This window comes from Pholcus phalangioides, unplaced genomic scaffold, assembly GCF_987345545.1.
Source record: "Pholcus phalangioides strain wild (caught in Gottingen) unplaced genomic scaffold, Ppha-v1.0 ptg000007l_1, whole genome shotgun sequence".
Classification (NCBI taxonomy): Eukaryota; Metazoa; Arthropoda; class Arachnida; order Araneae; family Pholcidae; genus Pholcus; species Pholcus phalangioides.
In genome coordinates, this window is record NW_028301600.1 from 46,344,725 (window position 1) to 46,361,471 (window position 16,747).

The following is a 16,747-nucleotide window of genomic DNA, read 5'->3' on the forward strand; positions in this document are numbered from 1 at the left end:
CCAAATAATACACAAACCTATCAGGTTAGGACGTTATCGTCGTGTTTGCTTTTGCCATAAAAAAAAAGAAAACGTTGTCTTCGTCTAATTTACGCCATCATCGTTGATGGTGTGTACTTTAATATCTATTAGTGAACAAAAGGTATTTATTGTGTATATTTGGAGAATGAAATAAAGAGAAAAATATGGGTGCTCCAAAAATTTCTCAAGTTGTGCGACTTTTTCTGTAAGAAAAATCGTAAAAATACAATTTTTCTTTCAGAGAAGATTTTCTACCAGGAAAATAAGTTACTACCGCAACATGCAACATGCAATCGATGATAAAAAAAAAATTGCTAGTTGGTAAAAAATAGAAATTCCAATTTAAATTCAAACTCACTACCAAAGAGAAAAATCACAAAGCAGTTAATTAAAAAACATTTCGTAGGAAAAAAAAAGTTTAATATTTATATATTTGTAGTAATAAAGTTACGCAAATAATCTACAGTGAAACCTCGATGTAACGATGCCCTGCGGACCAAGGAAAAATATTGCTTCAGAGGGATTATTGTTATATCGAGTGGCAGCTGTTTCACATTAGAGTATAGACATTTCCAAAGAAGACTTGAAAAAATATCGTTGTAGAGGGATTTATCTTTATATCGTTGTAGCGAGGTGTAAATGTATATATCTACGATTGCAGTGAAGATGATGAATTCGTAAAAAAAATGACGTGTTATTGATAAGACGGAAATATGAAAAAATGCGAAAATATTAGACGGGCCAGAAAAATACGCGTCCTTCTACTATTCCCATAAGTTATATCGAATTATAAATTCTATTCAAAATCCATACATTTTTTTAAAATCGTTTTGACCAAAATTTTAGTGAATTTTTAATAAATCTATCCAATTTGCATGTCATTTTCCCCTCTCTTTATGCCTATATTATTTAAAAGAAAAATAATATATCTTTCATCTTGAGAAAGAGAGAGAGGGAGATTAACCAACATTTTTAGCAAGTAATCTCATGTTTCTATCTCAACATCATCGGCCTTGACCTAGGATTCGAAAAATGATGCGATGACGTCATTTGATGCAGGAAAAACATCGCTTACAGAAAATAAATGAATGCGTTCTTTTAGATCATTGTAATAAAATAATGGTTTAAAGGTTTTTTCTTTTTCCGTTGTTAACACACTCACCACAAAATGGAATGCCTTGGGGCACCCATGTGCCGTTGGGGGCACAGACTCGTCTAGCGGGTCCCAAAAGCTCGAATCCGGCGTCGCAGGTGTATGTTGCTACAGTTCCAGGGCTGATGACCTCCGTAGAGAAGGCGATGCTTGCATGCGCTGGTGATCCGGGATACCCGCAGGCTTTGGCTAGGTCAGGAATAACAACAACAAAAACGATGATGATAACCGTTAGCAAAAAGAAAATGAAGAAACATATTTTTCAGACTTTTTTTTTTTGGCATTTTACTCACATACATACATTTTGAGACGTGACACGAATACCGTACGAGTCACCCATAGACTTTGGTTGTTATTCCGGTTGTGAATTGTTAGTAATCCAAAAAATCTCTTGGCGTCTCGAGATAGTAACTAACGTATTTGTCATATACACCGTTAGTAAATATTCGGAGGCTGAATGCATTAGAATCACGCTAATCATTATTACATAATTATGAAATGACTCGTCAATTTCGCTCTTCAACTGATATTATCGGAAATAATAAATTTCCGGGTCATAAAGAATTTATACAGTGGTATATAGAGTTCGAGATACGATTTAGTTAATTCAAGTCACGTGCAAATAATATTTTCTGAAAATGCTCCAACTTTGAGCAAATTTTCGACTTACGAGCTTGAAAAGTGTGAGAAGAAGCTCATTTGATACATGAAAGCCAGGGGCGCACGCACGATCGACTTTTGGAAGGGGCACAGAAATTTTTTTTCCCGGAGAAATTTTGAGTTACCAATCTCCAAAAACAGAAATTGATTAAAATAGCATAAAAAGGTATTTTATTTCAATATTATTAATTTTTTGTTCGCTTGGGGAGGGGGCAAGAGCCTTCTATACCTCCCTCCTGTGTACGCTTCTGATGAAAGCTGGGGTGCTCTGGAAAATTCGAAGTCGGCTTTTGTATTTTACCTGGGAAACCAAAATATTTATATTCTACGTAAAATACACATTCCCAGGCTTGGGGATTTTGTAACCTGTTGAGAAAAATAATTGATCCCTATACAATGTCCGTATCCATGGCTTCTACGAATGAAAGACTGATAGGGCTCTCTGGCTTAGAGTTCCGAGGATCGATCCTAACCACACATTTTTAAATTATTTTTAAATAAATTCACTAGGAAGTTACATTTAAAGTCCTGGTTGGGGCCAGTCGAAAAGCCTATCTGTATTTATGTTTGTTAACAGGACATGTATTTTTGATTTGGTATACAGATTTATAAATTAGTAATTTTAAGCTAGTTAAGCTACTATGTTCAGCAGTTAAAGACAAAAATATTTTATGTTTTAATCCGGTTTTACGGTCCAAATATTTTATGACCCAGTGTGGCTGCAACCTCGCACCTCTTCAGGTTTAGTCCTGGGAATATACTGTATTACGCTAATCAAGTTTTATGTAAGCAATTAGTATTTTGGAAGCGTGAATAAAAGCGAGGTATATTATTTCACATAGGAAATTTTGTTTCGAGATACGAGTAATTAATAGAAATGAATTAAATTCTTAACTCGAAATACATTATTGTATATAGGCATCTTGTTTTCTATCATTGATATAGGCATCTTGACGAACTTCATGTCATTTGTACGCAAATATATGAGTGAAACCTTGCTCACGTATAAAATGCATCAATAAACATAAATCATCATATAGACGGATATAAATTATTTTAACACAAAGATACCAGCCGTAGTATAGTCCGAAAAATCTTAATAACAAGATTGTAAGAAAAATGGATTTCTTATTTATTCATATTCAAAAAAAATATATTTATATATTTATTTTAATGACTAAAAATTGACATTTTAATCATTTTAAAATAAGCTATTGATAAGTTTTGTTTCTCATGAATACGATAAAAAAAACATATGATATATATATACATACAATAAATAACGCGTCAAAAAATTATAATGAATGCAATAATAATTTATTACAAAAATATATTTTTCAATATATAAATCTAGCTTACCAGACATATTTCCCACTATATTAATTGAGTATCGCTGTATTCATTCAACGTGTCAGGGTCTTTTTATTTAAAAAAAATGATTGATGAGAAAATTCTGTATAACATGTGATTATTACGGCTTATAGTTTTCAATGATGATGATGTACTTCCTGATCTTTTTAATAAAATGGCGGTTTTGGAAGAGATAGATTTTCTGAATGTGTCAATCTACCGGCGGGTTTTTGTATTAGCATTTTTTTTTGTACGTACTTCGTTACTGTGTCACGATTTTCCTCTTTTATATTCTTGCGAGTTTACAGAATTTAATTTCCGCCTTATTATTCAGAGAGTATCGAAACAATATTTCATTCGACATTGTATTGCAGATCGAACACAAAACGCTTATTAGGCTAGAAAACTTGAAAAGAAGCCATTGTTGTTTCCCAGTTGCTTTTCGATAACGTGGATTTCTTTTAATGGTTGAATGAAGTTGCTCTGATGATAATTACAATAACAGGGAAAAAACTTCATTAAAGAAGAGAAATCGCGGTTATTATATATTCTTTTCTTCGCGGCACTTCTTATTAAAGTGCAGTGCCATTTTTTTGTGATGGACGAAATTTTTTTTGTATTACGCATCATGGATCATACAAGGCGTGTCATTCTGTCCCAAAACTATTATATACATGACAATTGAATCAATTTTAGATTCAAAGTTTGTCTTTTGAAGACACTTGGTATGTATTACTGAAAAAAAAATTTCTAAACAACAAGAAGTCGAGCATGAAATTCCATTCAGTAAAAAATCCAATTTCATAGGTGAGTAGATTACTCGACCATATTCATTAATTTCTTATGATTAAGTTTTTTTCACAGAAATGCTCATTAAGTATTTTGATGAATCACTTTTTATCTATAACGAATGACTTATTAAATTATCAATATATCGAATTATAGAAAAATATCAAAATTCCTGAAGTATCAAATTTTCAAAGTACTCTATGAGATGACTTGGCTCAGAATTAGTTTGACTGGAATTGCAATTGCAATTATACACGATGCCTTAGTTTGTTGTTACAGCTTTGTTTGTTGTTACGGTGAATTTTCATTTGCACTTTATAGGAGGAACTGTTGTACCTTGACCATAGTAAATCTTGAAACAGTTTTTGTAGTATTACTTTCTACCTGAAGTTTTTGGAGTGTAAGAGATTAGAAATACATATCCTTACAACAGAATGTTATTTTCAGCTCTATGTGTGTGACCTCGACAGAGATTTTGCAAGTAGGCACGTTTTAGTAACAAAATTGTGCGCTTGTCTTTGGCGTGTTTCTTCTCAACATTGCAAGTCTAATGAACTATATTTAGTAACTATAATCTATGCAATCATCTGATGGATCATACCAAGTGCTCAATCATACGAAGCACTGTGAATGAAGTTAATAATATTTTTTACGAATGGTGGAACATCGAGTACCTTGAAATAGTAGGAAACTGGAAATTTTCCTAGTTCACCCTGGAATACTTATGTTACACTAATGTTTAACTCTTTTTCTTCTACTTTTAAATACAATTTATATTTTAAATTTTAGTTCTATACTTCTCTTCTGCGAAAACTTCAGCTACCCCAATTTCTTCTCTTCCATACACCTTTGGTTATTTCCTGGTGAAATTTGTTGGAAAAACTAAGTTTAGAGTGGCAAGCGTCCAACAAAAACTTTAACTAAGTGAATTTCCTTAGGAGAAGAGGGAAGTTAGAAAATATTTCACTGTTCATTAGTGCCAGATATAGCAATGTTGTATCATTAGCAGATCACGGATTTGTATCCCTAATGAAATCACCTAGCATCACAGGAACTGATAGAAGTAAAGATTGAAGATGTAAACATACAATTCTCTCCACTATACAAGTACAAAAATTATGCATTTCACCTACATAAATACGTTCCTACCTCCATTATTGTTACTTTTGCGTATATAAATAATCATATTTGTGTTATTATTTTGATATTCTTTATTTCAATATATGATTTATATTAGAAATACTTAGTTTATTATTTTTCCAGTAATATATATATATATTTTTGTCTGTGTAATTTTACCCTGCTTCAAAGTACAACATTACATGTTTCAAGGTACAAGACCCAATGTTACACCTTGGATTATTTAAGCCGGCTCTTAAATCCATATATCATTTTTATAGTAGATGAGCAAGGTAATTTAAATATCACCGATGTCTCAGAGAAATTTTACGGTAAAAACTAAATTGGAAAAAAAAAGTTTGAAATTAATGTTCCAAGGTATAATAGTTTCCCCTATGTGTATAAAGGATGATAAGGAAAGTCCCTAGTCCACATTTTTACTGGCGAACCATTGATCCTGGAGGCATACTTCCAGCTAGTAAAGGTATCCAAATAACCTGGATGATCGTAGATACGTCATTCATATTGCAAGGGTTTGTATTAAAATACAAGAACTAACTTTTTATACGGACACCCTGTCCGCGAAAACCCAATTAAAAAGTTGTTTCCCTGTCTCTTCCGAGGCCAACAAAAACAATTCCACGTTTCTAACTGCACTATTCACTGAGATGTTTGAATTCAAAAATTAAGAAAAATTCTGAAAGAACAAGTAAGGGAAAAAAGCATTGTTCGATAAAAACTATCGAACTGTTCTTTCCCAATTTTTCATGAATTTTTGAATTCAAATACCTCAGTGAATATTTTACTTAAAAACGTGGAAATGTTTTTGTTAGCCTCAGAAGAGACAGGGCAACAACTTTTTAATTGGGGTTTTTGCGGACAGGGTGTCCGTATAAAAAGTTAGTTCTTGTATTTTAATATAAACCCTTGAAATATGAATGACGTATCTAAGTTCTACACGTTATTTGGATGCTTTTCTAATTAAAAATATGCCTCCAGGATCAATGGGTTGCCAGTAAAAATGTGGCCCAAGGACTTTCCTTACTGCCCTGTATATAAAAACCATTGAGATTTTGAAAGATGACGTAATAACGACGAATAGTCAATGTGAACTGTTTGAAAAAGAAATTTTTGTGTTTCTTGAGATAATTCACCAATATTGATTCGTCAATAACAGACAAACAAATTTAATTTTTGTTTTTCGGTAATTACGATGAGCTTGCAAACTCAAAAAATCCGAAAGGTACATTGAATTGGTTTCAGAAATTTTAGTGAACCTTGGGTTCAAAAAAGTTGAAAAACGCTGGTCTAATCTACGTGCATCATTTTTATGTTCAACCCTAAGTGAGTTTGTTAAACTAAGTTTTTTTTTTTACAATCGGACTCTAAGATCTCATTCATTACAAACTATATTATTAGGACTTTTCCCCACATTTTGAAGACTTTTTATGATCAACATTACATGAAGTCTCTTTTTGTAAAATTTTCACTACATTATTATTATCTTTATTGTTCATTGTGCTTCTTAATGTGATACCAATGTTTTTCTCTTCCACAACAGATTAATCAGATGCTTATGTATTCGTAATCTAACGCCAGGTAATGAACTTGGTCACGACGAACTTGCTAGATTTTTTACCTTGCCAGATAGAGAATAGACTACGTGGGAAACGCTTGTAATAATCTATAACGATGGTAATTATGAAGGAAATCATCACCATCGCCAAAAACAAAAGAGAATATTCAAGCACCCACACCTTGTATCGTAACAAACACGTCATCATACCACTAGGATATAGGTCTGCCGAGAATACTGAGAGAAAATCAGATGAGCGAAATGCGGAAGCGTTTAAATTATTCTTTTTCATTCCGTGTCGATTGAACTGTGACGATGATCTATCTATGTATCTACTGCAGCAGCAGTTGCTACAACAATATGCAGCCATTTTATTCAACAAAGCTAAGTTGCTGCATTAAAAAAAAAAACGGGGAACGCGCTAACCAACCGGCCATGCCCAATAAAAGCTCTTATAGCCGTTATAAACTTGTCCGTTAGTTCAAAAACGGTGAGAAAAATAGTAAAAAAAAAGAAAGAAAAGGAAGAGCTAACCACATATCGGAATAATTGGACACGCGTGGCTGGTAAGCAATTTAACACATCAACATCGTATGAGCGGGTCAAGCTGCAAATTATTACCTCTACACTATAGAAATTGGATCGATTGATTTATGTGAGAACCATCTAAGAAATCACATGAAAATACGCAACCCAATTACAGATCCAATTTCAAATATTCGGTAAAAAATGATGAGTAAGTTTGGAGACACACACTCTCGCTAGTGAGTACTAACATTTTCAGTGAATACACACGTCTATATTTATTCATATTCTGAGCTTCTCTCGAATGCCTTGAGGTTGTTTTGAAGTACTATCGCAAAATTCGATTTCGATGACATGAACAGGAATGTTTCGGCATTATGAATTTTTGGATTCGACAGAGGCGTTCTTATATTCTACCTGTGAGCTGTGGCTCTTTCTCATTGCGAATGAGTTATCGTTGAATTTGTTTTAACTATTCCTATGTAAACTGATTTTGCATATTTTGCTCAAGATCGTTGGCGAAATATTACAAAATACTTCATAACTTTATTATTTTCTTACTGAAAAATTTCATTTTAATTCTTTAGGGTCATTTATTGTTTTTACGGATCGTAGTGTATGGATAAAAGAACTTATAAACGATTTTTTAACCCTTAGAAATGCGTAGCTTTGCATATATATGTGCAAAGAATTTTTTAAAAGTTCATTACTGCAGCCAGTTTGAAGATAAAAATTTAGAATTACCTTCACACATCAGGTCACATTCTTTCCATTTTATGTTTTTTAATTTGCTGGCAGATGTTACAACTAATGACAACTCTTTGTTTGTTACAGAGTATGTGTGGTTGTGATTTCACTAATGCGTTAAATTGATTTGTTTACAATTCTTTTTTTTTTTTATCTTGAAGTTCCCAAAAAGAATTTTTTTCTTACTACAGTTTGAATTACAAAAAAGGTAGTTACATATTTGGAAAGTAGCATTACTTTTCAATACATTTATTTTATGTACGATTTCTTAGGCTTGGCTCGACTTCATTTAGGCCCTGTATAAACAGTATGATTCGAAATAAAAAAAATTTTTTTGAAGAATTTTCCGGCTTTCAAAGACAAAAAAATCGAGCATTTAAGGGTTAATACTTATTTAAAACTCGCAGTTCATAAACCGCAACGTTATTAAATAGATATATTTTTCAACCCTTTCGAGCAGAGTGTGCAAATATTGCACGATTGCTTACGTAAGATGTACGGAAACTTTGCCTATGTAATGATACTGGGTGTTATTTGCTGTAATCAATCTAGAAGATATTACGTGGCAAAACTCTCTCATTCTAATGTCGCTCGGTTACAAAATACGGTTCTAAATTTGAAGACGTATTCACAGGGCCGTAGCGTACCTACTCGGGGCCACAAGGCAGACATTTTCTTGGGGGGGGGGGGCAAAAAAAAAGTTATGTAAAATGAGTGTACATTTTTATGAAACCTCCGTTTGGCTTGGGACACCCGGGCAGTGCCCTGGCTATCGCAGTCTGGATACGGCCCTGCGTATTCACCTTAAAACTCTTTCCATATAAGACTATTTTTTCACATACATATTTTAAACTCATATGTATTCGAATTCGATACCAAGCCTTCAAGACAAGCATCTAAACAAAAAATCGAACTCGCACATATCGTACTGGTAACGATTACAAGCAACAAATTTGTGTTTAGAGTTACTATAACTTCATATCTCTGCCATTCGTTTACATAATACTGTACATTTATCTTTCGGTAGACATATTTTAGTTGGAAGTTAAAAAAAACAACACTTTGCGAAGGTGGTAAAAAGAATATTTTCTGCACGTCGTGGCCCGCACAGAGACATTATTAACCCTCCGTGAGTTCAATTACTTCCTGTTCAGTCAAATTAGAATAATGCCGTTAAACAGCTCAAACCAGCTGAAAACACAAAGATTTTATTCACGGCAACGAGTCATTTGAATAAAGCTTGCATTAGGCAAATTTTGGCAAAACATGTATAAACCTACTGCTTCAAGAATATTGATTAGGTTGAACGCCATATAAACATGCACATTTTTAATCGAAGGCTATATTTTTACTTACATCGAATTTGAGTATTTAAAAAAATAAAATTGTGTAGAATAATATCATACTGAGACTTTGATTGTTATGAAAAATATTTTGATGTGATTAACTTAAATAGTGGTTTTCACCGAACATTTAAGGCAAAATGCTTTAGAATATGGTTTGGATAATTATTTTAAGCAAAAAAAACTACTACGTTGTACGCAAAGCAATAACTATTTGTGAATCTTTGACCACGAAGACCAATTTTTCTTTTTATTTACTGGTCCAACCCTATGATATACAAAGACTAAAATTTCGTAAAAGTACTGTGTAAATTTCGTGTTCATTCATGAACTGGATCATTGAACACGAAAAAAAAAAAAAAATGCCGGCTGATGTTATTGAGAGAGAGTAGATATGTGGTATTTTCATGTTGTCGTGCGATGTTTAGCTTGTTTTTTAAAAAAAATGGATAACATGCTAGTTTGCGCAATTTTTCCCGTGAGATGTCCACATTTACACGCTGTTCCGTTATGCTCTGTTTCTTGGAAATGTTACTGTTTTCGTGCGATTGTTAAGCATTAATTGTTTTCGTAATGACATGACTGACCACACGATATGGGCGAATGTTTCTTTATCTCTTAATATTTGTGTAAAAAGTTGAGGTTATTGACTTTAATTTACTTTTCATAAACAAGTTAGATAGCTGATCTATGGGCGAATTGCCGAAGAATTTTCAAGCACGTGATCCAGTCATATTTATTAATAGCGATCGAAAATTTTATTTTATGATATATGCTATCAATATAATAAAAATAGATGGATATTATGTAATCATACAACATGAACAAAAACCCCACAGATAATACAACATATCCAATGATGGCTCTTACTGGATGTCTGTGAAAAGTAACGATTGAATATTTAATATTAGAATGAACAAGTGTTGTTATGCAAGAAAAATATTAATGAACTATTAAAAATTATGTGACAAGCTGTGTGGTGGTGGTGCAATTAAAAAAACAATTCAATAATGAAATAAATGAGGTAGAAAGCAAAAGGTGCATTAGAGTAAAATGAATGAGGTGAACATATCTATATACATTAGAAATTTCAGTAAACGTGAGTTGTAATGAAGAAATTTAAGTTGTATAGGTAAACATGATAATGTAGATTACAAAAAAGAGAAGGAAAATTTAATTTATAGTATAATACTAAAATCTTCACGCACAGTTAGGAGTCAGACACGAATTCTCACAAGAATCAACCAAAGTAAAGGGCGACACGCTATCTGAGACCCCAAAATTAAATACAAGAACAGAACGGATCTTGCAAGTATTGATTCATTGATTTTATGTTTTGACACTGCTAAGTGCTAAGAAGAAATAGTTACTCGAAGACCACAGGTGACTGGGATCCGAAACAGAGAAGATGTTCAAAGTAAGGCATTTGGACTTGAATCAAGCGAAAGGGCAATGAAGGGGAAGAGAATGGAATGTCTTAGGCGCACCCATGACCTATATTCTAAGGTGAATGAATCTTGGTGAAGAAGTCGTTTTTTTCTACGCCTTATATATATACTCTTACGCTTTATTATATAAGTGGGTTCATTAGACTTCCCCCAACACAAACAACCTACTACATAAGGAGACTTGGCTACCTTCAAATGACGAGTTTTGTGAATGTGTCGAAATCTTTTTCATTAATATATTTCAAAGAATTTTACTCACAGAATGCAAAAATTTTATTCTTATACATTTAAGGAGTAGGAAAAAAGCTATAGCTGAGTTGATTCATCTGGAGTAATGGTTTGAAAGGCAACGAATAATTTTCAAACGTGTTTTATAAAGATTCGTGTTTTCGTTACTTTGTTGCATGCAAAAATTAATTTCTCAAAAAGCATGCAAGATATTTTAATGAAATTTTTAAACAGTATTTTAAATAATACTAGCTGCACAATAAACTAGAATCTTGGCTATATGTTCAGAACTTAATATTTTACGGCTGTTTAAATATAAAATATTGGACTTTTTTGTCAAAATTCATGTATTTATTCACAAAAATTGATTTATTTCAGAAAATATTTAGTGTTCCTTAGCACTTCTGGTTCATTTCACAGACAACTGTCCTAGCAACGCACTGTATCAAAATTAAATGAATATATGCAGTGGTTTTAAGTGTACAATGTCTGCCGCAAGTATAAAAATAGGCTGATTTCGAAAACATGTGGAATATCTCAAAAATTTTACTCGATTTTCTTATTCTATACTAAATTATGATTAAAACCATAGATTCTTTTAAAAACCACGCTATTTTGAAAAAAAGTGTCTCGAACGTAGTCAGTTGCCTTAAATTACATTATTACATGGACATGTAAAATTTTAGTACATTAAACAGCAATCATCTTCCGTCTAATTATGGATTACATGCATTTTTTAAGATACAGTATTTTCTAGAATCTTATCATTTCATCTCGTCTAAAAGAGGCGTGCATTGACTAATCTGTCCTAAAATCTGGGATTTTGTTATCACAGAGAGAATCTTGAAATCTGTCAAGACATACACGTAATCCAGGATTTCATGGGTTCTAGCTAGTGCCACCTATTGCGCCTAAAGTAATGCTCATTCAAGACATCTTACTGATAAATTTAAAGCTTTGATTGAAGATTATAAATGTCATCAGAAATACCCTATCTCTCGTAATTCGATTGTCCAATTGCAGCGATAGTGAAAAAAAATGTATAAGGCATATTTGTGTCGTATATCCAGACCATTAAAATTTGATAAGTAGGTCAGACATCATCAGGAACGGGAAAATTTTACAGGTTCTACAGGTAGGTCATTAAAATAAAAGCAAATATATGTTTATTGCTGATATGAGAGCAAAAAAGTTACAAAGACTTTTTATCAGACAAAAATTCCTAAATGACGTGTGAGATATAGGACTACTTGACGGTAGAACTGAGCATTAGAGAATTGAAAGTTCGTAACCGTGTTTTTAGATGCTGACCTGGAAAAGGGGCCTTAAGGAGACTTGTTGGGGAAAAAATAAGAAAAATATGGTCGAGAGAAGCTTTAAATGCTAAGATTTTACTCATAGGAGGTCATCTCAGAGAGAAAGAGAGAAGAAAAAGGTCTATTATTTACAAACAGCAGAGAATGTTTCTCAACTACATTAGAAGGAACTAGAAGTTCTACTTGTTTTGCCCTTGAGGTAGTTCGGTAACTTGACCTCCCAAATGGTGGAGACGGGTTCCCCCGCCCTTGGCCGTGGCAACTTGCCGATTTTCAGGGGCAGTGGGTAGTGCCCTACACTTGCCTTCGATGCCCTTGCTGCCGGAATTCTTCTGTTGCTTTGCCGTCTTTGATACTCTGAAGAAATTCAGTTAAAGACTGCGTAGGATCACCACAATCTTGATATATATGAGATAACGATGGTGACGGTAGGATGCGCGTCCCCTCCAGGAAGAAAATACTATACTATCTCAAGATCACATTTATATAGTGTCATAGTATGAGTATCAATAAAGTATTTGTGACGATGAACGTATAATCAAAGAAGACCACCAAAATTTATCACAATTGAGGAATCAAACAACAATAATAGCTACAATAGGTTTTGTTTTTTAACATTTTTATGTAAAAGGAAGATGAATGGAAAATAGATCTTTCCTGTTTATGAATTAATAGTTTTTCCGAAAAGATAATTGAATTTTACAAACAATTGATGATTGAACTTCGGTTGCTCAGCCCGCGCAACAACCGAACATTAATCGAATGTAACCAATTGTAGGAGAGAAATTCCGCCTATTTTTAGGGATGATTTATGATTTTTGAATAAATAATTTGAACAAAATCTTTATAATAATAATAAAAAATGATCAATAAACCTTAAAATTCACTATCTATAAACCAGTGGTTCTAAATCTTTTCCATCTCGCAACCCCAGTGCGATTTGATTTACCTCCCTGCACCCCCTTGAATAATGTGTTGTCTATTTGTTAGAAAATTTAATTCTTCACATAAATTTCCACCAATTAATTGTATATTATAAATTTAAGAGATTATTGTGCAAAATTAATCTTTTATTGAAGGAAAAATATACACAGGTACATTACATCAACGCAACAAAATCAAAATTCCATGTCAATTTTTACTAACTAATTTGTCGCCTTTTCATAACAATATTTCAAAATTGAGCTTTTTTCTTTTGGGGGGGGGGGGCTACCCACATATATGTGAGCTGGATCGTATTTCTATCTCAATAAAATAATCTTCTATTAAATTACCATCGTTCATAGAATCAAAATAGAAAAGAAATGGATCAAGAGTATTGCTAACAGAAAATGTTTTGTAAAAGCATCTGAAAACTGCATATGAAAGTTTGTCTTCTAATTATTTCAAATTGGTAACATTCATATTTCGCGCAACATATTTTTGTGAGTGAAAGCTAAAATATTAGGTGTCAAAATATCGGTGTGATTAGTATTTTTTGAAGAATTGAAAAATTATAGAATTTTTCTGAATAATTATTCCAAATGTTTTACAATTTGCTTTCTAAATTTCGCCCTCCCCAAAAAATGCTTTCCTGCACATCCAGGGGTGTGGGCACCCGTGGTTAAAAACCAACAATCTAAGTGACTTCCCACGTGGCTCAAAAAGACCATGAAAATTTAGAAAGTGAACATTTTTGATTTTTTTTATGATAATCAATGAACGGAAAATACATGTTATTCTTAATTCAAATGTTTTAACTTTATAATTCATTAAATAGTCAATTAAAAATTGAACTAATATAAAAATATGAGTGAGATTAGTTGTTGTAGTTGTTCCGATAAATGCTATGAACTTTTTTTTTTAAACTGTAAAAAAGTCGATTAAAAGAATCTAAGTGATTCAAACCTTTCATTGAAATTGGAAGTTTGTTTTTGTATATTAAAAGATGAACAATTCATGGTGAAAAATGAAAGTATTATAAGACGTTTTAAAATATTCAGCTATTATCATTTCTATGACACATGGTGAACGAATGATCTCAATTATAAAATTCATATCCTATGTCAGTTCCGATCAAAATATCAATAGTTAATATATTTCGAAATGAAAAAAAATAAAAGCCCAAAATGCAAAAAAAAAAAAAAAAGATAAAAAAAAAGGTAGTATTTATATAGCTTTTGAAGAACCTTTTTACAATGCAGATGCAATCGTTAACGCATCTTAAGTCTTATCTATGAGTATTTCTTACCAACAACCGGTCAATGGACATCATTAGAATAACAATGTCCGTTAATTAGATTTCATCTTTACAACATAATCTGCATACAATTTAGTTAAACCAACGAATTGCAATATGCATATTTGATGTATAAGTACTTTGCCCTGTACATAACACAGCTATTGTATTTCCATGACAGGAACATTCGTTAAAAGTTAAAAAAATATTCAGTTTATATATATCAGTTATCATTACTACACATCAGTTTTTAACAACGATTTATAAACTTGCAATATTTGCTCCGTTTATATCTTATCTCTTGAGGTTTAAAGACTTGATTCACTCATAAAGAATTGAAGGTTAAAAATATTATATTCGCAACTACTGGATTGAATGAAACTAAAACTTACATATATAGAAAAATTATATAACGCTAAAGCTTTAAAATAAAATTAAAATTCTGATGCTTATGAATAGAAATTTTTTGGGTGTGATCAAAAATGATTAAATTAACTATAATTTATTGATGCAATGTGCAATTCATAATAAAAGGTAATACAGTATTTAATTAAAATGTACTATATATAAGTATTAAAGATACGATGACATTCAGCTCTACACTTGTATATTTTTTAAGGTATGTCAATATCATCATTTTATGCGATAGATGTTCATATAATTGACGAATCTTTTCTCTTGTTTTAAGATTTGATTGACTAATAAAATATTGAGGTTCAAAAATATAGTCATCACTATTTATCGAATGAAACAAACGCATACTTTTTAAAAGTATTACATGATATTGAAGTTTTGAAAGCAAATTAAAATGCTGAAGTTTATTAATAGAAATTTAATAAAAACTAATTAAATTATAATATATTGATGTTAAAAATAAACATTTATAACTTATTAGAAAATGCACTTAAATGTTTAAGATAAAGTACTCTATTATCCATACTTAGATAAGACAACCATAATTTTTTATGGCAGTACATTTATATTTTATCATAATTATTAGTTTCTTATTGTTCTTATTGGGTTTCTGTATTTTTGATACAGTTTAGATATATATTCGGCATCCATATTTCTTATGGGAATCTTTTTCCAGCCACCCGTTGGGTATTTTGTCTGTTGTGGCCTTTATATTTGTATTTGTATGAAGAAATGCGGTGAAATTCATACACACATTTTTACTAGTTACCTTTTACGGTATATAAACGTTTTATGAAATAAAAGTTCACATAATTGACCAACATATCTCGGCTTTCGTAGTTTAAAGACTTAATTTATTCATTAAAAATTGAGAAATATAGTTGTCATTATTCACTGAGTAAAAAATTCTCAGAAAATTACATAATATAGTATCAAATTTTAAAAGCACATCAAAATTGTGTAACTTATCAAACTGTAATTTATAAACGTAAATAGAATTAAAAATAAAAATTATAATGTATTAAAGTGTGTATGTATAATAAAGTTTGAGATAAAGATGTAAGACAATATTCACACACATTCTTAGAGATACAATTTTAAGGTACATTAATTTTTTGTGAGAGAGAAATAAAAATATTCTTATCTGTGTATTTTATCTTTATATACACGGTGGCAAAATCTTTTAATAAATCGAACGAGATTTCCATTTTTTCGTCCATCACGTTAGTTTTTCTTTGAATTCTTGCACAGAATAACATTAATCAAAACTTTCTGGGAATAAAATCTATTGTGTTGCAGTTGTGGGGTGCTAAAAAATTTATAATCGAACATTGAAATAATCTTTACGAGAAACAAATATACGATATAATTAATTACCTGTTTGAGTGACGGCGGAGGCAACAAGTAACCAAAGGAGATATTCCATGGTTTTGGATTTTTTTCTCGTGACTTATTTTTTGACTTCACAAAGTAAAGTTAAGGACAATGACGAACACTTGTAAGAAGCCGCATCCGTCAATCGCGAGAACGTGAACAGCACTAAGTGGACCTGCGTGTGAGTTGAAGATGAGGTTTCGCGCTTAATTCATGACCTACCATCCCTCTCCTCATCTTTGTTGCCTCCAGCCCCAGAACCTGTTTCGGAATATATATATTTTTTTATTTCATGTGGAGATATCATTTTTTTTCCAACCATTTTTTTCTCTTCTCCTCATGCGTGAGAAACCTCACTTATATATGACGTCACACTTGAACTTGGAAATCTTCTGAATAACATATACCAAATAACGCCAAGGACGATTGTTGCCAAACTTGGCCACTTCACACTGACTCAAATATA

General features: G+C 31.9%; 1 protein-coding gene across 3 annotated transcripts in view; it reads right to left on the minus strand.

Annotated features, from left to right (window-relative positions):
• LOC149085376 (CUB and sushi domain-containing protein 3) overlaps positions 1-16,496 on the minus strand; it is a 48,762-nt gene extending 32,266 nt beyond the window's left edge. For all 3 annotated transcript variants that reach the window (XM_089233362.1, XM_089233363.1, XM_089233364.1), the window contains exons 1-2: positions 16,285-16,496; positions 1,184-1,363 (exon numbers count right to left, since the gene is read on the minus strand). In XM_089233362.1, coding sequence (XP_089089488.1) covers positions 1,184-1,363; positions 16,285-16,333 — 229 coding nt within the window. In that variant the 5' untranslated portion in view covers positions 16,334-16,496. The remainder of the gene's footprint in view (positions 1-1,183; positions 1,364-16,284) is intronic.
• Between the last annotated feature and the right edge of the window lie 251 nt (positions 16,497-16,747).